The sequence below is a fragment of the Leptonychotes weddellii genome, chromosome 5 (assembly GCF_054177405.1).
Source record: "Leptonychotes weddellii isolate Sample4059 chromosome 5, ASM5417740v2, whole genome shotgun sequence".
Classification (NCBI taxonomy): domain Eukaryota; kingdom Metazoa; phylum Chordata; class Mammalia; order Carnivora; family Phocidae; genus Leptonychotes; species Leptonychotes weddellii.
The window spans coordinates 141,173,403-141,200,269 of NC_138373.1; the positions used below are offsets into that span (position 1 = coordinate 141,173,403).

The following is a 26,867-nucleotide window of genomic DNA, read 5'->3' on the forward strand; positions in this document are numbered from 1 at the left end:
TATCCCTTACAGCTGAGGGACACAGGAGACTGGCATCTGACTTTCACCTGAAAAGCTGAAAGAGCAAGCGGTATGGTGGCTGCTTATGGATAAATGGGAGAGATTTCTCCTCCCCACAGTTTGCTGGACCAGAGAAAGCCGGCACAGGGTTGTCTTAAGCTCATGACAAGAAGGCCACATGGAGGGATTTCAGAGTAAAAAGGATGGAGGTGAATTGCCAAATTCCTACAGACAGTGCTGTCTGTCAGACGGAACAGACATCCGTCTGTAGTTGAAGACGGGACAAGAGCCCTGGCAGGGGAGAGTGGCCGGCCCCAAAGAGCTCAGCCTGGACACGGATGACGGAGGCCGCGAAGCAGACAGGGCCCAGCAGGGGCAGCTCCTGGGGACGGGACCGTGGCCGCGGAGGGACCCTGTTATATGCGGAAGAAGGGGATATAAGTCATGGGCTAGAATAGAGATGTATTTGCCCTCATTGAGGAATTGCAAAGGAACAAATCCCAGTGGTGGGCCTTCTCTAAAGAACCCAACCCAAGAGAGAAGGAGGCGATTTCAGAAACTTGCTAGGCACAAGCCAGCTTCAAATAATACAGGCAACTAGCACTTTCCTGTTAATTCTTCCCCTCGCCTCCCACAATCCTCTCCTTATTCATTGCTTCACCTTGACTCTGGAAGTGTCAGAAATTACAGTTAGCGGGGTGGAGGAGAAAGAGTAGAGGTGGCGAGTGGGGAAAAAGAGAAAGAAAGGCAGTTGTGTTTCCTTCCTGCCTGCAGCTTACCTGTAATGAGCTGCTGCTGTGGCTACACCTTCTCAGAGGAGATGTTTGCTTTTAAATCAAGGTTGGAATTTGTATTATGACACTAGGCTGGGCATGTCAAATACTGAATTGAAGCCATTGCTGTGACCTCTCCCAGTCCGCCTGGTAAATAGCAACTTGTTTTGCAAGGCTTAGCTCAACACTTACTTCTGAGTCTGATCTCTTCACCCAGAACTGACCATTCTCCCTGCTTCCTCTGCCCAGCCCAGCCCAGGAACATTTAATTTCACTTGTTTGGTTGTTTGCATGGTTTTAACGCTATAAACGCTAAGAGGTCAGGGACGACTTACTCGCCTTTGTACCACTGGCCCCTAGAGCTCACTGGCACACAGCTGTCTCCCAATAAAGGTATAAGGAAAGTAACCTATCTTAAAAAAACAAAGTAAAGGGGAGCCTGGGTGGTGCAGTGGGTTAAGTGACGGACTCTTGGTTTCAGCTCAGGTCGTGATCTCAGGGTCCTGAAACTGAGCCCTGTGTCAGACTCCAAGTTCAGTGGGGAGTCTGCTTGAGATTCTCTCTCTCTTTCTCCCTCTGTCCCTCCCACTGCTCCCTCTCTCTCTCTCAAACAAATAAATAAATCTTTAACCACTCCCCCCAAAAGTTAAGATTTTTCTTAAGAGAGGCTGTAATTCAAATGTGTCTTTATCTTTGAGCGAGAAATTGAAAATGACAGCCTTCTGGATGTTGGGGTAAGGTTGAAAGTATCTTTGCCACCTGTACACTCAAGGATGACCCGGGGGCTCTCCAGGGTTTTTTTTTTAATTTATTTGAGAGAGAGAGAGAGAGAGACAGTGAGAGAGGGAACACGAGCAGCGGGAGTGGGAGAGGGAGAAGCAGGATTCCCGTGGAGCAGGGAGCCCGATGCGGGGCTCGATCCCAGGACCCCGGGATCATGACCCGAGCCAAAGGCAGACGCTTAATGACTGAGCCACCCAGGCGTCCCTCTCCAGGGGTTCTCCAGACAGTGCTCTGGTTTGCCTTAATCCTAATGTGTTTTTCTGAGTAGAAGTTGTTAGGAGCCCTTTTACTCCTTTCTGTGTTTCTTCCACAGGTTTCTTCAGGAGAAGCATTACCAAAAATGCCGTGTACAAGTGTAAAAACGGGGGCAACTGTGTGATGGACATGTACATGCGAAGAAAGTGCCAAGAGTGTCGCCTAAGGAAATGCAAAGAGATGGGAATGTTGGCTGAATGTATGTATACAGGTATTCACATCAAGCAATTAAATTCCACTAAAATCTCTTAAGGAGGGTGCCTGGGTGGCTCAGTCGGTTAAGCGACTGCCTTCGGCTCAGGTCATGATCCCATAGTCCTGGGATCGAGTCCTGCATCGGGCTCCTTGCTCCGCGGGGAGCCTGCTTCTCCCTCTCCCGCTCCCCCTGCTTGTGTTCCCTCTCTCGCTGTATCTCTCTCTGTCAAATAAATAAATAAAATCTTTAAAAAAAAATCGCTTAAGGAGGCAGAAGGCAGGTAACTCATCTGATTACTACTTCACATACTAAAGAAGGGATTGACTAAGCCATCCAACTTCTTGAAAAGGGTAATGAGCCACTGAAATTGTCCAAAGTGTCAGCTACAGAGCATTTTATTCCCCTGAAAGAAGCAGCTTTTTGTTGTTCCTTGTTGCAAGAATCACATGTGGGGTGAAGTGGCATTAATCTGCAGTGAAAGTAACATGTTGTAATAAGCTACCAAGAATGACAACAACCTAAAAATTTTCTCCAAATTTGATTTAATATCTTTATTATTGTTTAATTAGCATAAGAATTCACAGTTGTGGGAAAGATTAAGAATGCTTTATAAGGTATAACTGCCTCTGAATTGTCTAAATAGAGTTTTAAACCAAGTCATTTTATTAGAAGTCCTTCTTCTCTTAGTGCAACTTTGAACCAATTTGTATAGGTTTACACAGGAAATTAACTACTGTGGGTTTTAATATAATTTGGCCCTTTGATCTGATAAAGAGACACTGTATTAACTGCTGGTTTTGTGAGGAACCATAATCTTCATCAATTTGGAATGCATGCTAGTATATAACATATTAATTTTTCATTCTGCAAATTCTACAGACCACTCAGATTTTGAGATATGTCCTATTCGTCCTCAAAACACACATGACAAACAAATGTCACCAAGGGGATGATAACATTCAGGGAGGGAATGACACATGGAATAAAAGCCTTTGGAAGGTGACTCCTATTCTATTGTTCCCACATTGTACAGGCGACTGGGATGGACCCAGAGAAATAATGTGTGCAGGAGGGGGAAAAATAGGTCAGTGTAAATAATCCAGCTCTGGGTGGATGAAAGTTTTATAGTAGATGATCACTATCTCCTCTCAGCATATGAAACAAGAGACTGCAGTAGGGACTACTGCTGGAATCCAATCTTGCAATGGAAATGCTTACTTTGATACTGAGGAGTTCATGTTGCTCATCACTTAAATATGAACTCATTCCAATGGGAGCACTGAGGACATTTTTCGTGATTCCACCCACAAGAGTCTGTACTATTATTAATGTAAACTTGTCCAGTAACAGATGCAGAGCTTTCATGTGATCTTATAAAATAAATTCCCTGGACAAAGAAATTCCTGGAACTTAGTTTCATTAACATTGAGAGAGTAAGGACGTTAAATGGGAATATGGAAGATTGTTCTGCATTATTTTTTATAGCTCTGTTTAAGTATAAATTAATTTTGATATTATATGATTCTTCAAAAGGAAATTTCAAAGTCCCTTTGAGTTATTTCCATCTCTAACTATGTTCTCAATAATGTATACAGTTCTAAAGATTAAGAAGATTTAAAATTTTCCCTAAAGGATGTTGACATTTGTTTTGCTCAGTATGTGTTTACTTATGTGTGTTTAATGTGAAATTGAATATACTTTTTATGATACAATTATGTGAATATGGATGAGAAATAATATTAACATTATGTTGTGAAACACTAGCTTTCAGGGTCCCCAGACCTGGAATGGGGAGAGTGTCATTCACCTTTTTATTGACTGAATACTTTGCATTTGTACAATGCTTTAGTATTACAAATTCTTTACATAAAGTACATTTTTTTAAAAAGCCCCAATTATCCTTAATCTATACAAAACTCTTTGAGGTAGATATTTTTCCTATTTTACAAATGAAGAAACTGAGAGTCACAGAGGGATAAATTTCTTGTTCAAGGCCAAGTCTCAAAATTCAGAAGGGCTAGAATTAGCTCTGTGCCAAATTGCATGGATGTGAGCTGACTACACATCAACTGCCTCATGACCACAGACCCAATACGACTCTGTGGTGAAATCTCTGTGTTTTATTTTTTCAGGCTTGTTAACTGAAATTCAGTGTAAATCTAAACGACTAAGAAAAAACGTGAAGCAGCATGCAGATCAGACCATTAATGAAGACAGCGAAGGTCGGGATTTGCGACAAGTGACCTCGACAACCAAGTCATGCAGGGTAATAACATGCAATGGTGTCCGCTAAAGCCCATAGCAGCTGAGCTTCTAGGCATGTAGTGACCTGTCTGGGAGGCTTTAAAATTAGAGCCACCATAAGCAGAATTTCATTCCAGTTGTGCATTAAGTGGGTTTCTTCTTTTTAATTGAAAAAGTAATGTCTGCTTTGGTGTAGAAATTCAAATAATAGCAGTAAATAAAGTAAAATGAACGCTGTCTGTCTCCCTGGCTCCATTCCACTCCTACTACCAAGAGGTTGCCAGTAGAAATGGTTCAGTGTAGAAAATGGATTTTTCAGGTTGAGGGTTTTTTCTTTTTTTTAAGATTTTATTTATTTGACAGAGAGAGAGAGAGAGCGCGTATAAGCAGGGGAGTGGTAGGCAGAGGGAGAGGGAGAAGCAGGTTCCCTGCAGAGCAGGGAGCCCCCCGCTGCTGGGCTGGATTCCAGGATCCTGGGATCATGATCTGAGCCAAAGGCAGACACTTAACAAACTGAGAACCCCAGGCACCCCTCAGGTTGAGTTCTGATGACCATTTTCTTTTCTCTGTCATTAAGAAGGGAAATGTAAAGTGGGAAGGATGTGTATTCAATAGAGGTTTGTGGATTAGTCCCTATCAATGGGTAAAACTGAGTCGATACACATCTGTGGAACAATAGAGAAAAGCCTTTCCCATAGAGCTCACAAATTATGCAAGAAATCCTTTGAACAAATTGAGACAAAATAGAGGAACAGCATTTTGGATGATTGGTTAAACACATGGTGATAATCCACAGGGTATATGGAGGAACTTTAATTTGCCATTAGTTGAGAAAACAAAAATCCATGCTTGCTTAAGTCACATTCTTCTTAATATTTATTACACTACCGACAAGGAAAACCTCATCCACATTTAGTTTTCCAAGTATAGTATTTTTGCATTCATTTCAGAAAAAAATAATTTCATATTATCTTGCCATAGTACTTCATCAATCACACTTTGGTATAAGGAAGCAAAGAGTTGACACAATTATCCACACTCTTCAAAAGATGCTAGTAAGGGAGAAAGTGATGTTCGGGGTCTGAATTGTCCAGATTGATGACTCTACTTCAGGGCTAGGCAAACACTTTCTTCTGTAAAGGGTCAGATATTTTAGGCTTTGGCCACAAGGTCTCCATGACAACTACTCAACTCTTGCCATTTTAGTGCAAAAGCAGCATAGATAACACATAAACAAGTAAGTATGGTTGTGTTCCAATCGAGTCACAAAACCAGGTGGGTTTGGTTGATGGGCCATAGTTTGTCAACTCTTGCTTTATATGAATGCTCTAAAATGTGGGAACTTTTCCTTAGTGAACTTTCACTGAACTTCTCTCTGAATGGGCTTGATAGACTTCATATCCAGACTATTATATATTACCAAGAAGTACATGAACTGGATATTTTGTTATCCCTATTTTACAAACAGAAAAATGAACAACTTGGGACACATTTAGTGAAATGTGATATGGCTTGACCAAGGACCCAGAGTAAGCAATTACAGTACACATTATATCAGAGTGCATAGTTCCTGCCATATTTAGGGCTTTTAGCAACAATTTCTGAGATAAGTTTACTCCAGATGGATGCACATATACAAAAAATGCCTTATAACCACCTTCCCTAACACCTTTTATTTTTTTGCCAGTGTAGGAGAAAACTGAACTCACCCCAGATCAACAGAATCTTCTGCATTATATTATGGATTCATACAGCAAACAGAGGATGCCTCAGGAAATAACAAATAAAATTGTACGTACAGGTATCTGAAAATACATGGGTTTAAAGTTAATATTTTCTGGAGCATTTAGTACCTTGGAGGTAGAATTTATATATGAATTTGTTATTTTGAAATAATTAGAGCTGAGAATTTAGTTTATACATTTGAATTTCAGCAGCATTAAACAAAGAATAAGAAGTCTCATATCTATCTAGGTGATAGTAATTATCCTCCAAGGATCTGAAAAATATGAGCTGGAATTTAAATTTTATTATCCAAATCTGGTTCTTTAGTCCAATGATTTTGTGTTGATTTATCCTTTTATCTATTTATTTATCATTGCTTTTTTTCCCCTTAAAATTTAGTTAAAAGAAGAATTCAGTGCAGAAGAAAACTTTCTCATTTTAACTGAAATGGCAACGAGTCATGTACAGATTCTCGTAGAATTCACAAAAAAACTGCCAGGTATTTTTACATGTAGATACTTTTCTGTCATACTGTGCAATATTCTTGTGACATTGAGTCAGTTCTGTTCATTGTAAAGTAGTGATTATTTTACATCTGATTTAAATTAATGTGTCTAAGGACTATAGGCATGAAATGTTAGAACCAGGTAAGATATGTGAAATCATTTATAATAGTTCTTCTGAACTGATAGACTAAGAAATCGAGACTTTGCAAAGTTGTCATTTATCCATTTATTCATTTAATAAACATTTGTTGATACCTATTTCATACTAAGTACCTAGCTATTACCTTCAAAGGGAATGATTAAAGAAAGGTCATAATAAAAAATTATATACAGGGGCGCCTGGGTGGCTCAGTTGGTTAAGCGACTGCCTTCGGCTCAGGTCATGATCCTGGAGTCCCGGGATCGAGTCCCGCATCGGGCTCCCTGCTCGGCAGGAAGTCCGCTTCTCCCTCTGACCCTCCCCCCTCTCATGTGCTCTCTCTCTCGCTCTCTCTCTCATTCTCTCTCTCAAATAAATAAATAAATAAAATCTTTAAAAAAAAATTATATACAAAGTGCTGTTTGAACAGAGAGGAAGAGGTTGCTAATTGTATCTGAGAAAGACAGGGAGACTTCAAAGAAAATAATATTTTAATCGGGTCTAAAAGATAAAGCAGTTTTCCTGGTGGTATAGAAGAGAAGGAAACTTCCAAGCTGAGAGATCTGCTTGTGAAAATGTAAAATATAAGGCATAAATAAAAACAGGATTATTAGAGATGAGAGAGGAAAATTCAATGTGATTGCAGCATAAAGTGGTGGGCTCCTTGGTTAGACATAAGGTAGTTGGTACCAGCCTGATAAGGGTCTAACTAAGGAATTTAATAATCATCCCCTGGACGGTAGAGAGCTTTTGGTGCCTCTTTGCTGTTGTTTGTGTTGACAGGGAAGTTATGGATTTATGTTATATAGATATGACTTGATCAGTTTTATATAAGATGGATTTGAATGGGGAGAGACCAAGGAGGAGGGATCAGTTAGGATGCTACTGCACTGATCAAGGCAGAGGGCTTGGAATAAAACAACAGCAGTGGGAGATCGAAGAGAAAACAAAATGAAGAGAGATTCAAAAATTGATAGGGCTTAATGAACAATTATATTTGTGGAATGAGGGAGAGGAACTTATCCATAGTCATTTGGATGGTGCCAGTACAGAAACTAGAATTCAAGATTCTTATCTCCCAGCTTCCCAATTCTTCCAGCTACATTATCAATGCTATCTAAGCCAATACATTTAAGTTGTTTCAGTGTTTTAAAAATATGTTAGTACAATAGAATTCCATGATCTAAAAGAGTATAATTAATACCTTGTACAAGAGCATAACCCTGTAATATTAAATTATAGAAAGTAACTTCTGATGTAAGATTTTAATTAGACAGGTTAATTTGTCTTCTTTGGCCAGCATTATGCTATTATTTTATTAAAGTGTCATGGATAGACATAAGCCTACATAAAACTCATAAAATGTGAGGAGAAAGTGCTCATTATCATTTTAACATTAATATTCTCTCATTTTATTAACAATGAAAGAAGGACTTAATTTGTTATATGCTAATTAAGGCAATCTTGATCAAAAACAAGTTTAGACAAGAATAGAAAGTGTGGGAGGAGGAATTGGGAAAGGGAGAAATATGATGTTTTTGGTTGTTTGTGAAAAGAGAGTTTTTCAGTTCAAATGGTCTGTTGGTCTTGAATCACAAAATAATTGAAGAAAAAAATCTTCTTCATAAAAGGTAGCTTATCTGAAGACAACAGCAATAACTGACACATCTCTTTATTCCCTGTGATTAGACTAGTTCCTGAGGGGAGGAAAGAGTACAATTAATGTATGTTTAATGAGTAAAGCAAGGCCACCTCTGAGAGAGCATGTCACTCTTGATTTGGAGGTTGAGAGTTTGAGCCCCACATTGGGAGTAGAGATTACTTAAAAATAAACTTTAAAAAAATTAAAAAATAAAAAAACTTTCTAAAAAAGAAAAAATTAAAATACAGAAGGAGATAAAAGACCCAAAACTCCTGAGAAATTTTAACAATAGTAGCAATATAGTTAAAATTAGCATTTTAACAATAATAATGGAAATGGCATTATGATAAATAGTAATAATAGCGCTATAATTCCAAAAATGAAAGGGTGTTTGTGAAAGATAGTAGAGATGAATCATTTCATTCTGTAGTTCATTGAACATAATCTGTGCCAGGCATTGTCCAGGGTGCTGGAGACCCTGCAGGAAAGGCTCCTGTCCCCAAAGGAGCTCTTAGATTCACTAAGATAGTGATTCTTAATCCTTCGCATTACTCTCTTCTCTAAACTCCCATTGTTATTTAATACTTTTCTAAGCCATTTAGACCCTGGTGGTATAGTTTATCTTTATATGTATTGTATGTGCGTGCGTGTGTGTGTGTGTGTGTGTATATATGTGCATAGGAGCTTGTGTTTGTTTCCCATTTATTCAGTCATCCAATTATTCAACAAATAATTCTTGGATATCAATTATGTGCCAGGCCCTGGGGATACAAAAGTGAACAAAATGGCAAAGTCTCTGCCCCCAGGAAGTTTATACTCTATTAGATGTGGCAGACAATTGACAAATATGCAAATAAATTTATTATGTTAGGTAGTGGTAAATTCTATGAATAAAAAATAAAGCAGGTAAGAACCAGTGAGTTCTGGGGAGTATTGTTTTAGTAGGATTACCTTGAGGCAGAGATCTGCATACAGTGAGGGAGTGCGACATGGGGATAGCTGGGGAAGGGCATTTACCCCTGAGGCAAAGCAAGCTTGTATGTTCACAGCAGAGCCAGGGGTCAGTGTGGCTAGAGCACAGTGAGTGAGGGGAAGGAGGAAGAAGAAATGATGTCAGGGAGGCTGCTGGCGACTGTGGTATATAAGCCAGGATAAGGACTTTGGATTTTCCAAGTGTGTATGTTCCTTCAGGTTATCAATCCATTCCCATATTTCTCTGATTTTTTCTACCCTGCATGATACAGTGCTGAGCTCAGAGCAGGTATCTTAACGTGACCTTGATTGTTTTGTTTTTTTGAAAATGTCCCCATTGTCCAGATGAACTAATGAATCAGCCAAATATTCCCTTAAATGTCTGGATATATGTAAAGATTTTTTTCTGCTTTGTGGATGCTTCTATTCTGCAGAGTTGACCCTATGACACCAGACTTGACTAATATAATGGCTCGAAGAGAATTTGTTTTCTTCTAATTTCTGAGGGCTGCTTCATCTGAATCAGTCTGTTCTGCCATAACATGTATTTTTGATGGGGATCTGACATCCTTTTTTACCCAACTTGTTCAACAAATCCTACTCAACGAAGATAAAAGTCAGCTTCTATTTGGGAGAGAACAATAGATACTTAATGACTCAACCTACCCAATTTTTTTTTTTTGTCTTCTTTTTTTTTTTTTTTTTACTGCTCCAGTCAATGAAAGGGGAACTTTATTGAGGCCCCAGGGCCTTGGGGCTCGGGCAGGAGGCCGCCCTGCGGGCAAAGGAAGAGCCGGTGGAGGGGCCTTATTTGACCTTCTTTTTGGGGCGCAAGTTGTTGGTGTGGCCGCACTTCTTCTTGCGGCAGTTGACAGCGCGGGGGTGCAGGCGAGCATAACACTTGTGGCAGGTCATCTTGTCGCAGTTGTATTTCTGGGCCAGCTGGCGGAGGGAAGGCTCGATGATGCCACCCCGGAGGTGGCACCAAGTGCAGGGTGGACTCTCTGGATATTATAGTCTGACAGAGTACGGCCAGCTTCCAGCTGTTTGCCCGCAAAAATCAGACGCTGCTGGTCAGGCGGGATGTCCTCCTTGTCTTGGATTTTGGCTTTGACATTCTCAATGGTGTCACTGGGCTCAACCTCGAGGGTGATGTTCTTGCCCGTCAGGGTCTTCACGAAGATCTGCATCTCTGCGTCTGCTGGCCGCCGCCACTAAACCGCTTGGCCACCTAGCTGAAGAGAAAGAGGGCTGCGGAACCTCAACATACCCAATCTTAAAACAATTATAAAATCACTTTATGGAAATGCTTTATCAATGGGGATGATAGTGATGATGAAATATTGTTATATAGAATTCACGACTCCCTCATACTGCTTTGATTATCACCTTCATCCAGGATTTCAGACTTTGGATCATGAAGATCAGATTGCTTTGCTGAAAGGGTCTGCAGTTGAAGCTATGTTCCTCCGTTCAGCTGAGATTTTCAATAAGAAACTTCCAGCTGGACATACTGACCTACTGGAAGAAAGAATTCGGAAGAGTGGTAAGTAATTTGGTTAATGGTAAAGAGTTTGCTCCTGCAAGTAAGAATTAAATAGTTGAGGTGTTTAGAGGGTTGGTTCAAAAATCCTGGTTGTATTAGCAAAATACCAAAAATACTCTTTGCCATATATTAAGATTAAGGGCCAAAGGAGGAATTTTTTTAAAGTTTGGAAAATTAGTCTGATAAAAAACATAGCATACAGGAGCTGAGACAATTCAGTCCAAAAAAAAAATTCATTTGTTCAAAATCTTCATGTATGAATGACTATGAATCAAACTATTGCCCATCTCTATTCAAAGCAAAATAAAAGGAATTATTATTAGCAACATTTATACATCATTTACTAGGTTTTAGACACTGTCCTAAATACTTCACATATATGATTTCATCAAATCCTTGCAAAGTCCTATGAAGTAAGTACTGTTATTATTCAAATTTAATAGATAAGGAAACTGACACAGAGAGTGGTTAATAACTTTCCCAGAGACAGACGGGAAGTCTGACATTAGAAGCCCTGTCTAAACTACTGTACTACACTGCCTCTCAAGAGACAAAATAAAATAATAGTATGAGCTGAACTTAATATGGAGGAATACTGTGACAGAAAGAGCTAAGAGACATTGGAATAAATTTCCAGGAATTCTGTGCAATTTATCTTAGAAGAGTTTTAAAATAGGATAAGTTTTTATTTTCCTGAGATGCTTTATATATGGATTGGGAGGTGAGGGATGAATGAAATGAAATGATGGCTCAAGATCTTTTCTTTCCAAAGTATTATCTTTTTATGAATGACTAGAACAAGTTTAAGTACTTTTAAAATCAGTGTTTTAGAATAGATATTGGAAGGAAAGTTTTTAGGAAGTTCTGCATTTGCAATATAAGGAAAATAATTGAAAAATTGAAAATTATTTTTTAAAAGCAGCCATCCCATAATTATTGTGTTTTCTTCTCTTAAATACTGAAAGCATAATTATCATCATTGATGGATTTAAAGAATGCACATTTTAAAAAGATGCATTATTCATATATATCCATTGATTTATTAGTTTAACATATATTTAAGGGCAAGGTACTGTGGAGGTAGCGAAGAGAGGAATCAGGCATCTTCCTTCTCTTAGGAAGCTTATAGTCTAGTAGAAAGACATGAACTGTACATTGATAGTTTTAATGAAATGTGGAAGGAAAGTGAGATAGGGGTGACTTCTAGTTGGTAAGGCTCTGGAAAGATTTCATTGGCAAGCTGGGCCTTGAATGATATTAGATATGAATATTCAGGGTGGAGGTATAAGAGAGAAGGACCAACAGAAACAAAGGACTGAGGCAAGAAAGCTCAGGTTATGCACACAAAGAAGAATGAGTAGTTGAGTTTGATTGGATTAAGGGTTACATCAAAGGGAAATAGAATTTTTTTAGAAGTCAGAATCAAATGGTGAGGACCTTGAATGCTAGGATAAAGGCTTTATTCTTTATTTTCTAAGAAATAGGGAGACATTGAAGATTTTTGAACAGGGGAGGAAAAACATCAGTCATGCTTTACAAATCTTCCAGCAATGTTAGGATAAGCCAGGATGGGAGACATCTCTCAGGAAGCAAGAGGTTTCAGGAACATGCTCTCAGAAGAAATAGAGAGAAGGGAAAGAGTCTGAGAAATATATTGTTGGAGATTTTCACCCTTTGAAAGACAGTATATTATCAAGAAATATGGATTCTGATTCTGGACAGATTTTATTTTACATGGTCTGGAATGTATTTTGTGTGTGTGTGTGTGTGTGTGTGTGTGTGTGTGTTCATTCATCTGTCCATTCGTCCAGGATGCTGGGGGTAAGGGAGAAGGGTTGAATCAGGTAACCTCCAAGGTACCATCCAGTTCTATAAGTCTTACTGCTTGTCTTCTCTTAACTAATCAATTTTTCTGACTGCTGGTTTAGCCAGTCACTTGGGCAGCTACTTGAGTATCTTGATTTTTTTTTTTATTGTGATAAGAACACTTAACCTGAGATCTACACTATTAGCAAAATTTTAAGTGTACAATACAGCATTGTTGCTTATAGGTACAATATTGCATAGCAGATATTCATCTTGCTTAACTGAAACTTTATGTCCATTGAGTAGGAGGGGGAAATGAGTTACTAATCAATAGGCACAATAAAGGAGATCTTTCTATTCAACAAATGTACATCGAATACTTGATTTGTGCCAAGCACTGTATAATTATTGAGGGTATGGAGATGAGGAAATATGTTCTTTGTCCCCTGAGGACTTATAGACTAATGGGTAAGTTGTATAAGCAAAGGATTCCAAAACAATGTGCAGCGTAATTGGGACTAGGAGGGATGTATATGCAAAATGAAATTGTAGTAACTGCTAGATTTTTAAGGACATTGGACACCATAAAAATAGCTTAATATAGTTCTTGTATAATGAGGAGTCTTTGTAATGTTCTGAGCAGATATGACATGACCATAGCAGTACTGTAGAAAAGTCTTTCAAGCAGTAATATGAAGGAAGTTTTAGAGGGATTGAGACAAGTCTATAAAGAAATCAATGCAATAACTAGGTGAGAAACTGTGAGGGTCTTGCAGGTTAAAAAATAGGTACTAAAATAGAAAAAAAAAACTTGCTTGATTAACATAGGTTTCAGAACTTGTGATTTTGCAAGTTTCAGGAAAGTTCAAGAATGAAATTTTCCAGAATACGAACTGTAGAAATAAATATGTATGCCTCTAGTTCATAAATAGATTACTTTACCCAAACATCAACCACATATTGTGACAATAAAACCCATTCAAACTCACATGCTGCTTCATATTTTATTATCTATAATGATGTTTCCATTTATTAATATTTATGAATTTGCTTCTCCCAGTGGATTTTCAGAACATTGCCTCTTCCACACACCACATAAAAACCTGATCTTGCAAGATGACCTTCCAGAATAACTTTTTATTCTTATGCAAATATAACACATTCTTCTTTCTATTGTACATTTAATTCTAGAGAAACATATCATCTCAAAGTTGCCCTGTCTATGCCTACAGAACTCTTTAAAGAATATAATGTGAAATTTCCTTTCTTGTTCTTCAAATTCATACTCTTTTGTTTGCTATTATTAAATCCCAATTACATACACAAAAGTACTGTCTCCTGAGATACATTTACTTAATGAGGATTATAGTGTTTTTTATGTTAACTGAGGCTTCAGAACATTATATCTGACATAACCTGTGGTTGGGTTATTTCTATATAATTCTAGTGCCTCAATTATATTATTCCTAATGTACTATTATGCAAACTAGATTTTAAAGCTGAAATATTTATTAAAACTAAGGATTATCATATGATACCATAAAATACGACAGCACTGAAATTGCTAACATTGAATGAGTTTACATTTTAACATTAAGGAAATTAGCAATAACTTTTCACAGACCAATGCAAATTGTTCTGTTAACTTCAAATATAAAGAACCTCTGAAATTTATGATATTTTTGACCTTTTTTGATTCCCATAACAGACATAAATGAAATATTCAATTCATATGTGTTTATCAGGATGACAGTATTTATCTTGTGATTTTGTAATAGTTCGCTTTTATACACATCATCTTATTTGTATTCTCAATGGCCCCTAAAGGTGGGTGTTATGCTCCTATTTTATAGATGAGAAAACAGGCTTAGAGAAGCTAACTGACCTGCCCAATGTCCCACAGCTAATCAGCAGATTGACAGGAGATGAACACAGGTGATCCAACTCAAAGCCCGGTGCTCTTTCTATATGTTGCACCTGTCACTCACCGTGGTCTAATATTTGCTCTACTATCAGCTAGTAAGGAATGAAAAGACCTAGTAAAACACAGTTCCTGCCCTTTGGTTGAGAGAGAACATATAAGGAGCAGGTAGCTATTTGCAATTGGCTTTAGGTAAATGATAAAGTGAATAGAATCAGGGAGGTCAGAGAAATGAGAGATCCTTATTAGCATGATGGAGTTGTAGCTAGTTTACAGTAGCATGGTCAAGTGTACTCTGTGCAATATACTGGGCTTGTTTTTCTGCTCTTTAAATACACATGATTTCACTGCTTTAGCTTCGGCAACAAATGAAAACAATTTTAAGAACTAACTTTTCTAAAGAAGCTGATGTAAGCTGATTATCGGTTCAGATACTGACTTTGAAAAAAGGGTTGGAAATGTTAAGAACAAATAACAGAATATTTATAAGAAAAGTAAATGCATAAGTCAAAATTTAGAGTTCTTAACACCTCATTTTGCTTTTAAAAGTGGTCATGTAATTTTGGCATAGACAAATGTGGGGTTCAAACTGTAGGAAAAAGACATTTTCAAAATAAGAGAAAGTATTAAATTAATATAGGAGTCAGCATTTTCATTGGCTCTCAGCTGTGTTCCCTAAGCCTTTTTATACTTGTCCAGTATTGGACAATACGAATTTATTTATGTATCTGCTTCTTCCATCAATCTGTTGACTGCTAGAAGGTTATTCCCAGCATTATCACAGTGCCTGGGACACAGCTGATGTACAAAAATTGGTGAATTTTGTTGAGATGAATCTGGAACTTGACAATCCAAACCCTGGCAATTCCTAAGCACCAGTGAAATCTAACTTAGCCACATAACCTTTAGCCACTAGGGTTAATGGGAAGCATGTTATTTATTAAATATTTCAAATTAAATATTTTATTTTGAAAGTAATTGTTTTTTGAATTGCTAACTTGATGGCAGCTTTTCACTTAAGGCCAACAGTATGGCACAAATGACTCTCTGTGTAGAATTTAGCAGTTGAAATAGAGGTTAGGGTCCAATCTCTTAACACCATGAGAATGTTTCCATTGTCTTAAGGGCATCCCTTGCCCCATCATGTCTCACAACTATGTCACCTTCATTGCAAGGAACTAGCAAAACAGAATATTGCCCAATTTAACAAACATTTGTTAATTTCTACCATGTCACCAACAGGATGCTGGTAACTGAGGATACAGAGATGAGTGAGAAACATCTATGGAGCACCCTTTAGTGGTCAGGCAGTGTGTCAAGCACTAGGAATACAGCATTGGTTCCTGTTCTCATAGAATTTTTTCTGGCATTTCACACTGTATTGGGAAGGAGAGATATGAATTGTGATAGATGCAATAGAAATGGACCTAGAGAAGAAAGCAACTAATTCTGCTTCACTGACACAGGGAAAGCTCCACAGAGAAAGCAAAATTTGAATGTTGCCTTGAAACATGAGTGGTGTGTCCTAGCCTAACAGGGTTTGCCTTATATTTCAGGCAAAAAAAAGCATGAAGACTTTAAAAATGTATCTTATTTTTAGAGGAACTATCTGTTAGGATGCCCTTGGCTGATGGTTACAGAAAATCCAATTCAATATGGCCTAAAAAGTAAGGACAGGTCTTTTTCAAATTTCTGCTCTGCTATCTTTGGTGTATGGGCTCTATCCTCAGGCTGATTCTCTTCCTGGCCACAGCATTTCCAGGCATCACATCTAGGTGCAACAGTGGCCAAAAGAAAAAGAAACTTAATGAAGAAACTTAATGACTTCTTCCTGAGTATAGAAATCTTTCTTGAGACCTCCCGAGTAGACTCCCCTTTGTCTCATTGGTCAAAATTGTACTGTCGCTGACTAGACCAACCTCTGACAAGAGAAATGAGACCAACAGTGGCTGGACCTTGGGCTGGAGCTTCAGTCCGCCTCTGCCATAGTACATTGGCCATGGGACTGGGGGGAGAGGGAGGTAGAGAAATTGTGTAGACAGTAACGTGAATCAGCTTCAGGAACCAAGATTTGGTGTCATTAGCTCATAGAGAAACTACTGGGATGGAGACAGCTTAGGTTTGAAAGGAAAGCATAAGGCAAACATTGCTTTGTAGGGTATGTCAGAGACTTATACCTTAACTTTTATGCTATGGGGTGGTGTCATTTCTAGGAAAATGTCAAATTACATGATTTTGAGCAAAAAGCATCATTTTTAGTAAGATTCTTCGTCTATCTTGATCCCATCAAGTATAATAAATCAGATAGAGGTATTTAAAATACCAGGAATGGTGTCTTATATAATATGTATTCTTATATCACACACACACATCCTTCTGCTTTATTTTTTGTTCCAATCAAAACTTGGAAGTTAATTAGGAAATAAAAGACATTTACATTCAAAATAACTTAAAATAGCATAGTTAATTCTATCAAGTAGTTTTTCTCTCAAAGACTATTTTGATTATTGAACAATTAATTGTTCAGGTACATACCTCTTTCTTTAAAAAAGGCAAAGCAAGAAACAGGAGCAGAAACATACTTTTTTTTTTTTAAACTTTGTCCTTTTTCACAGTAGTCTTTGTCCTTAAGTTAGAAAATAGCCCCCCCTTGTGGCCAAAAATCAGCTAATTGGGCATAGAAGCAAAAAATGAAACAAACTTGAAGCATATCTCCAGAAAGGAGGAGGCAGGAAAACAAGAAAAGATTGCCCCTTTGGAATGATATTATTGTTACATTTCTTAGGTTAGAAATTGCTGGTCCATAAACACTTAAAACACCCCTTTGTTGATGGTGCTGTGGTTAATTCTGATTATTAACTCCAATTCTAAATGCAGATTTATATTTGATCTATGCTGTAGGAAATTTATTTTTTATTTATTTTTTATTTTTTTATTTTTTTTAAAGATTTTATTTATTTATTTGAGAGAGAGAATGAGACAGAGAGAGAGAGAGCACGAGATGGGGGAGGGTCAGAGGGAGAAGCAGGTTCCCCGCGGAGCAGGGAGCCCGATGCGGGACTCGATCCCGGGACTCCAGGATCATGACCTGAGCCGAAGGCAGTCGCTTAACCAACTGAGCCACCCAGGCGCCCCAGGAAATTTATTTTTTAAAAATTCTATTATTTTCTACATTTTCACTATATTCACTGTTAGCTTGTACAATATGTACACTATGAACAATCATAACAAATATCTTTACCTCTTTTCTCCTCAAAAGTATTAGCTATAGTTAGATAGCTAATGGAGGTAGCATTTTTGGAAGGTTAATGGGGATTTAGAAAGACAAAATAGGAAATTAGGTAGTCAAAGATGGTTTCTAAAAATTAAATATTTTCAAATCAGCTGCCTTTAATATTATCGCCAAATCCTTGTATGTATACTATTTTAAAAAATAGCATGGTCATGAGTTATTATTTTAGGTAGCCACAAATGATGGGTGTAGTCCCTGAATGCTGAGGAAAGCCTAAAGACTGCCATTTTTCTTTTTTAAAGTGGAAAAAAAAAAAAAAAAAACAACCTTACCAGGAAAATATAGATCTTAGTTTAGCTTTAACACCTAGAAAAATACCAAAGCAAATCACCGATCAGCCAATTTGTATTCATCTCTAGGAAAGTGCAGCGTGTAAAAACAAAACAAAAACATAGCTTTGTAAACACAAAAGTAAATAAGCATAATCTAACTAAAATTAAGGTGAACTGAGATAAAAATGAACTAATGATCTATAAATTGATCCAATTTCCTGAATAACAATAATAGTATTTGCTCTAACATTTATTGAGGGTTTGCTATCAACCAGGCATTATGCTAAGCACTACACATATATTATCTCATATAATGCTATTGTTATAGTTTACATTTCACAGATGAAGAAACTGAGGCTTATGGAAGTTTAGGTACTGTGACCAACATCAAGTCATAGGTCAGTTTTCAAACTCAGAGCTGGCTCACTAACTCAACCTCCATGTTTGTTGGAAACCAGGACTGGTATTCCCAGGCTCACATACTTCAACCTTCTGCATTTTTAAGTTGTATCTAGTTTAGTCATGGGTATTCAGTTCAATCTGTAAAAGTTGGAATCTTCCACATGATGTAATACCAAAGTTGCTTAACAAAGACACTATTGTAAAGAGAGCCCACTGGGGTCAATTAAAGAATCAAAAGTCAACGGGGAAGAAAAGTGTGACATTCTGACTAAAGAGAGAAAGACCAGAGATTCAGTTTGGGAAGACTCTTTAGATTATTCTAAAGGTAAGGATTTAGACTTTCTGACTCTGTGAAGCATAATATTAGATGATAATTGTACTCTTTAGTGTCTGGAATCCAACTATATTCTAGTTTGGTTTGGCCAAAGCTGTATGGCTCTAGGTCTGGTTGGAGATGGAATAGAGCAGTCGATTTTAGTGTGGACCAATTCTGGGAAATTCATTCTCATCTTAATTCATCCATACGTCACATCACAGTCTTTTTATTTTTCATTCCCATGGTCTTTTTCTTCTCCTCCTTCTCCTCCCCTCCTCTTCCTCCTGCTCCTTCTCCTCCTCCTTTTCTCTGTAATTCTGCAGTCAAAGCTCTTCTGGAGTGGAGCTATGCACAGAACAAGCACAAAATTAATACTTGTTGAATGAGTGGAGGAAGTGACACAAAGGAGTCTTAAGTTACGAAGAGGTTTAATCTAGATAAAGCAGAAGGAGGATATTCCAAGTAGAGAGAATATAAAAACCGGGCAGTGTGAGTAATTTAGGGAGCTCCAAGTGGCTGAACATGGCTGGATGATAGAAAGGTGACACAGCTTAGTGACAGCTAAGAGCCAGGACTCTGGAGTCTGCTAGCTGTGGTTCAAATCCTGATTCCACATCTCACCAACCGTGTGTCTATGGGCAAATTATATGATTTCTTGGTGCCCATCTCATGGAGTATTAAGAAGATTGAATGAATTGTAGCATAAGAAGTGCTTGGAACAGTGCCTAATACATAATAAGTACTTAATAAATGTGGATCCTACTAGTATTATCATGTAGGTGAGTAGTGGGTAGTGGGATAGGCAGGGGACAGATCCTGGAATTTCCCATGTAAAAAGGAAGAACATTTATGACAAAAGCCACTGGGAGTTTTTGAAGGTTTGTAAGAATTGGGGGGACAGGGTATGATTTGAATTTTGTGATTCTGGGACTGAACTGAAGACAGGAAGACCAGTGAGGAGGCAGTTGTAGTAATCCAGATGGAAAGAAATAAGGACTTAAAGGAAATCAATTCCCGGTGTCATGGAGAGGAGAGGGAGCACCCAGGGAGAGGTAGCAGGTCAAATCATAGGACTCGGCACCTGCCCGAGTTAGAGAGAGGGCCGAGTCTCAGTTGTCAGGCAGGGGCAGATAGGTGGGTGAAGATAATAGTCACTGAGAATGGGAATACCAGGAATGGGATGGATTTTGAGGAAGATGAGGAGTTTAGATCTGTACATGGTATTTTTGATTTTGGGTGTATTGACTTAGAAGAGAACAGCCAAGTACCAATGTCCTAGTAGACAATGGACTCTGAGAAGAACTCTAGCTGATGTATTAAGTGCAGATGTTTATACTTCTGAGGTTAAGAACATTAATTTTTTGTTGGTTGTTTAAGATGCTACCTATACCATGATTATAGATATTAATATTAAAAAGATTAACCAAACCCTATCTAGAAAATGGTGAAGTTGGGAGAGTCTTTGAGCAATTTGAGAACATTATCATTTATTGTCGGACAGCAGTGACTGAAACAAAGGCACTGCTAAAATCAGGGACACACAAATCACTGATTAGGTGATATTTTGAGGATTTTGTTAACCGACCATATTTGCGATGATCTGCCTTTGACTGGACACATAATATGTAGTCATTATTTGTGCATTTGTGCATAAATATTAACATGTGCATGTATGTACAATGTGTTTATAGTTTTACACTTTTTAGTCACTCAAAAATTTTATTATGCCTCTGTAATTTTTCATCTTTCCCCCATAGGTATCTCTGATGAGTACATAACACCTATGTTTAGTTTTTATAAAAGCATTGCAGAATTGAAAATGACTCAGGAAGAGTATGCTCTGCTTACAGCAATTGTTATCCTCTCTCCAGGTAATTTCATTGCTACATTTTTATTTTTATGCCATTTGTTCTACTCCCTCTCCAGTATAATAGTAATAATGTTTCTTAAAGAACTGGAAGACACAGCAACACACAAAAAAAGTAAAATGGCCTGTAATCCCACCACTCAAATGGAATCATTGTTAATATTTCAGTGTAGTTCTTCTCAGCCTTTTCTCTTTTTTTTTTTTAAGATTTTTTATTTATTTATTTGAGAGAAAGAGAGAGAGACAGAGAAACAGCATGAGAGGGGAGAGGGTCAGAGGGAGAAGCAGGCTCCCCGCTGAGCCAGGAGCCCGATGTGGGACTCGATCCCGGGACTCCAGGATCATGACCTGAGCCGAAGGCAGTCGCTTAACCAACTGAGCCACCCAGGCACCCTCAGCCTTTTTTCTAAACATCACACTCATTCATTGAATAATTGCATTTTGAACACCTACTAAGCACTAAACATGGTTCCAGACATTGGGGGATATAGCAGTAAAGAAACGGGCAGGAGACAGCTGCATGGAGTTTGCACTCCAGTAGGGTGAGAAAGACAATAAATGAGGAAACAAAAATAATTTTCAGGAGGTGGTAATGCTAATATATATATATAAAGATGAGGATATAAGGAAAGAAAGTGGCAGAATGTTACTATTAGTAGTAGTCAGGAAAGGCTTTTCTGAAGGGTTGGTATTTGAACAGGGACCTAAATGGAATTACATACTTTTTAAAATAATAGAGAACATACTATCCTTTTCTTAAGTTTATTTTCCCATGTCATTAAAAAATTATATCAGTAATGGGGCACCTGGGTAGCTCAGTCAGTTAAGTGTCTGACTCGTGATTGCGGCTCAGGTCATGATCTCAGGATTGTGAGATCAAGCCCTCCATTAGGCTCTGTGCTAGGCATGCAGCCTGCTTAAGATTCTCTCTCTCCCTCTCCCCCTGCCCCTCCCCCTCTGTGTGCCCATGCATGCCCTCTCTCTCTCTCAAAGAAAATTATATCAGTAAAAGTTTGTTGAAATATATGTATCCATCATATTGATGGACAATCGTTTACTTGTTACCATGTTTGGATATTCAGGATGTTTCCTTTTTTCTGTTGTTTAAACAATGTCAAAATGGATATCTCTGCACATAAAATTTGTCTGTATTTTTGGATTATTTTAATAATCTGAGAGCGATGCCACGTTCATGATTTGTAAAGCATAATTTCAATGTTAGCCTTAAACCATCTTTATACATAATATCAAGGCAGAAACTAGTTGTTACTTTGCTTTACCATAAAACAAATAATTAAAATAAAGAAAAACTTTTTGGCCATACATACTAAAGTTACACATATATACTCTATGACCCAGCAATTCCGCTACTTAGAATATACCCACTAGAAATGATACATATGTCCACCATATGGGTTACCTTTGGGGGCATAGATTAGAAGGAGAATTTAGGGAGGCTTCTGGTGGGGGGGCAATAAATGTTCTATATCTTGATCTAGTTGTGATTACATGCATACGTGTGTGTGTGTGTGTGTGTGAATTCATCAAGTTAAACACTTATGTACATTTAAAAGTGCACATTTGTAAGTTACATTGTAAGCAAGTTACTGTTGCTATAATTATGCCAAATTAACACTTCTCCACTTTTTAATTTTGTCTTTATATTTTAAACCTCAAAACAGACAGACAATACATAAAGGACAGAGAGGCAGTAGAGAAGCTTCAGGAACCACTGCTTGATGTGCTCCAAAAGTTGTGCAAGATTTATCAGCCTGAAAATCCTCAACATTTTGCCTGTCTCCTGGGTCGATTGACTGAGTTGCGGACTTTCAATCATCACCATGCAGAGATGCTGATGTCATGGAGAGTAAATGACCATAAGTTTACCCCACTTCTCTGTGAAATCTGGGATGTGCAGTGATGAGCATCGAAGGGGCAATAGCATCTAGCTCTTTATTTCCCTCATAATATAAATCTGATGTATAACTTTCTTTTATTTCATTTGTACCTGGTTTCACACAAGAATTTTGATGAATATTTATGCAGTAATTACATAACTTCCATAGTTGTAAATATAGAGCTAGATAGGATGACTTTCTTTACATTGTATTTTACAAGGCTTCAGGGACTCTTTCATTCTAATTGGCATGCCCTGTTTGCCTAATTAAATTGATCATTCTTCACCTCTATCTGTTGAAATAGGGAAAATTTCATTTTGCTCTTCATCTTACCTTATTTGCATACATTTTATCAGAGTTGTGTTCAATTTTGGCAATAAACTGAACATAATGGCAACAGGCTTTTCTTCTGGAACAAAATTTGAAAAATACAAACCCATATCTTTAAATGGTGAATCACATCCTATTGGGCCTGGTGTATGTGTGTCTGGGGGGGGGGGGTAGGGGTGATGGGTAATTAACAAAAAGATAAACTCTCATAACACAAATGGTGTTTTTCTCATCCCTGGAGAAGTCCTGGTGAATACTCACTTATTTGTAATAGCCCTTGGATCATTTCATTTTCTTTGAAGTTCAAAGAGATAACATACAGAAAAATTAATGATTCTCACATAAAGTATTCCCTCAAGCAAACCCTTTCGCAGTTAGGATCTTGAAGCAGCATTTACAAATGCAGACAACTCCCATGATGGGATATTCCCTTTTCTCTCTTAAGAGCACTCACTATTCGCTTCAGTGCATATAATTAATCTTTTTTTTTTTTTTTGGTTTGTTTTGTTTTGCTTTTGGAAAACACTCCTACAGCTGGGTGCACAGCTGTTGTATACTTCCCCAAAGCAGGAATTATTTCATTTCCTTCATTCATTGTTATACTGTTGCATTCTTCTCCCCATTATCCTTTGGTGAATACAATAAAACACCTTCTATAAGTAATGGGCTTATATGTCCCTTTCTCCTGAAGCCAGACAAAATGGAGCTTGCTTAGCATGCCAAAGTCCTAAACATAGTGGAATGAGGTGGGACTAGCGTTAGTTGGATTCCACTTGCTACAACAAGAAGATTTGTGTCCTCACTAAGTACAAGATTCTTAGGACACGGTAACTGCCTGGAGGGGTTTACAAAGAAGTGCAGAGGCAAGTTCTATGGGCTCACTGGGCAAGTCTCATGGAGAAGGTGGCAATTCCCTTGGACTTGGAAGGGTAGCCAGGACTTCCTTGGATCAGGGTGAGAGGGAAGGGGGTTCAAGGTGAAAGGAGTGGCAGGAGCAAAAGCAGGGGGTGATGAGTTGTGCAGATTTTAAAAAAGCACAAGTAATCTTGGGAGAGACAACCCTTAGCACAACCCTTCCTGAGCCTGTTTCACCATTGTGAAATGAAGATACCAGCGCCTACCATCTCAAGGGATTGAGCTAATGAATGAAAAGTGGGAAGTTGCAGGCCCACCAAGGAAGAGGGGTGGTAAAGAAAGGACACTTCAGACAGAGAAGTCAATTTCTGAATGCCTGAAGGAGGAGATCCAGTTTGAGAAATTGAATGTGGTTTGGTGTTTCCCAGATTACAAGGCAGATGCCTTGTAGGGAAAGTGATGGAAAATGAACTGGAACTGACGGAGCACTGTAGACAGAGCTAGGAGTTTATCATGTAGGTGTGGATTTATTCACATAGTTAAGACCTTGTAATAGTAAATAATAATTCTTCTCATGTGGAAAACTAATTGTGATAAAATAAGAAATAATGTAGGTTCTTTGTCCCCAGTTTAACACAGAGCTTCTAAAACATTTGGAATTTCCTGATGGGGTGAAAGGAGTATCTTTTGTTATTCAAAACAAGCCCCTTTCAACCAGACTTGAGTTTATGCTAATAAGGTGATAGGAGTGGGGCTGTAGATGCTTCAGGATGGGGAATGATTGCTAGAGGAGCCAACCATGTGATTAGAGAGCTGGATCTTTCAGCCTCATTCCCAGACTCTGAGGAAGGAAGATGATCCCAGAGATTGAGGTCAATCACCAATGGCCAAGGATTTAATCAATAATGCTTATGTAATGGGTCTACCATAAAAACACCTAAATGACGGGTTTGGAGAACTTCTGGGTTGATGAACACATTGAGGTGCTGGGAGGTCAGTGTGCTGGAGAGAGCATGGAAGCTCCATGTCCTCTCCCCCACCCCCATACCTAGCCCTGTGCCTCTTCCATTTGGCTATTACTGAGTTGTACCCTTTATAATAAACCAGTAATAGAAAGTAAACTGTTTTCTTGAGTTCTGTGAACCATACTAGCAAATTATCAAAACTGAGGAGGGGGGTCATTTGTAAAGATCTTATTTCCAAATAAGGTCACATTCTGAGGTTCTAGATGGATATGAATTTTGGGGAGGGGGCACACTATTCAATCCACTACATAGATACAACAACTGTTGTTATCAAATTTTGTTATCAACAACTGTTGTTATCAAATTTTATATCATTGAATTCCTTATACATATTATTTGTTAATGCAAATCTGTAACATTTCTTTAAGATAAGCTTAGTATTGTTTTTAATGTAGTTGGCTCTCAATAGATTATCTGCTGAATGAGTAGTTTAGTTAATTATGAATAAATCAAGCCCTCTATTGCCCCCAAATTTTATCCAGTACTTCACACAAGGTATAATCCATAGATTGACACTCAATAATGTCAAGGAATTAAATGCAACCAGCAGCAACAGCCACAAAATGCAGAACAAAACAACTGATAAACCCATCAAAAGCAAAAAAAAAAAACAACTACTTTTTTTTTTTTTTAAATTCCAGTGTACTTAACATACAGTGTTATACTAGTCAGGGGTGCAATATAGTGATTCAACAAATCTATATATTACTCAGTGCTCCTCAAGAATAGTGTACTCTTAATCCCCTTCACCTATTTCACCCAACCCCCCACCACGTCCCCTCTGGTAACCATCAGTTTGTTTTCTGTAGTTAAAGAGTCTGTTTTTTGGTTTGTCTCTTTTTCTCTTTGTTCATTTGTTTTCTTAAATTCCACATGTGAGTGAAATAATATGATAGTTGTCTTTTCTCTGACTTATTTTACTTAGCATTATACTCTAGATCCATCCATGTTGTTGCAAATGGCAAGATTTCATTCTTTTTTATGGATGAGTAATATTCCACTGTATATATATATATATGTTGTGTGTATCTATCATCTATCTATCATTTATTTATCTATCTATATCATCTATCTATCTATCATCTATCTATCATCTATCTATCTATCATCTATCTATCTATCTATCATCTATCTATCATCTATCTATCTATCTATCTATCTATCTATCTATCTATCATCTATCTATCATGTCTTCTTTATCCATTCATCTATTGATGGACTCTTGGGCTGCTTTCATAATTTGGCTATTGTAAATAATGCTGCAATAAACATAGGGGTGCATATATCTTTTCAAATTAGTGTTTTTGTATTCTTTGAGTGAATACCCAGTAGTGTAATTACTGGATCATATGGTAGTTCTATTTTTAATTTTTTGAGAAATCTCCAACTGTTTTCCACAGTGGCTGCACCAGTTTGCATTCCCACTAATAGTGCATGAGATTTCCTTTTTCTCCACATCCTTGCCAACACTTGTTGCTTCTTATATTCTTACGGTTCTTTGTATTTTTGACTTCAGCCATTCCTTTTTTTTTTTTTTAAAGTGAGGGGGCTTTGGGGGAGGGGCTGAGGGAGAGGGAGAGAGAATCTTAAGCAGGCTTCACACCCAGCATGGAGCCCAATGCGGGGCTCAACTCCCAACCTTGAGATCACGACCTGATCCAAAATCAAGAGTTGGATGCTTAACCAACTGAGCCACCCAGGTACCCTGACTTTAGCCATTCTGACAGGTGTGAGGTGATATCTCATTGTGGTGTTGCATTTCCCTGATGATGAGTGATGTTGAGCATCTTTTCATGTGTCTGTTGGCCACCTGTATGTCTTCTTTGGAGAAATGTCTGTTCATGTTTTCTCCCCATTTTTAATTGGATTGTTTGGTTTTTTTTGGTGTTGAGTTGTATAAGTTCTTTATATATTTCAGATATTAACCCTTTATCAGATATGCCATTTGCAAATATCTTCTCCTATTCTCTATGCTGCCTTTTAGTTTTATTGTTTCCTTTGCTGTGCAGAAGCTTTTTATTTTGATGTAGAACCAATAGTTTATTTTTGCTTTTGTTTCCCTTGCCTCGGGAGATAAATCTAGAAAAATGTTGCTACGGCCG

The 26,867-nt window shown here is 37.9% G+C and overlaps 1 protein-coding gene and 1 pseudogene across 13 annotated transcripts in view; one reads left to right on the plus strand and one right to left on the minus strand.

Annotated features, from left to right (window-relative positions):
- Positions 1-22,952, plus strand: part of NR1H4 (nuclear receptor subfamily 1 group H member 4) — a 65,844-nt gene extending 42,892 nt beyond the window's left edge. For 10 of the 13 annotated variants that reach the window (XM_081822264.1, XM_081822262.1, XM_081822265.1 and 7 more), the window contains 7 exons: positions 1,870-2,022; positions 4,140-4,273; positions 5,944-6,042; positions 6,376-6,475; positions 10,635-10,781; positions 20,548-20,661; positions 22,340-22,952. In XM_081822264.1, the coding sequence (XP_081678390.1) occupies positions 1,870-2,022; positions 4,140-4,273; positions 5,944-6,042; positions 6,376-6,475; positions 10,635-10,781; positions 20,548-20,661; positions 22,340-22,578 (986 nt within the window). In that variant the 3' untranslated portion in view covers positions 22,579-22,952. The remainder of the gene's footprint in view (positions 1-1,869; positions 2,023-4,139; positions 4,274-5,943; positions 6,043-6,375; positions 6,476-10,634; positions 10,782-20,547; positions 20,662-22,339) is intronic. The other 3 variants (XM_081822272.1, XM_081822261.1, XM_081822273.1) reach the window with 2 other exon arrangements.
- On the minus strand, positions 9,951-10,435 carry LOC102731747 (ubiquitin-ribosomal protein eL40 fusion protein pseudogene; annotated as a pseudogene).
- Positions 22,953-26,867: the final 3,915 nt, after the last annotated feature.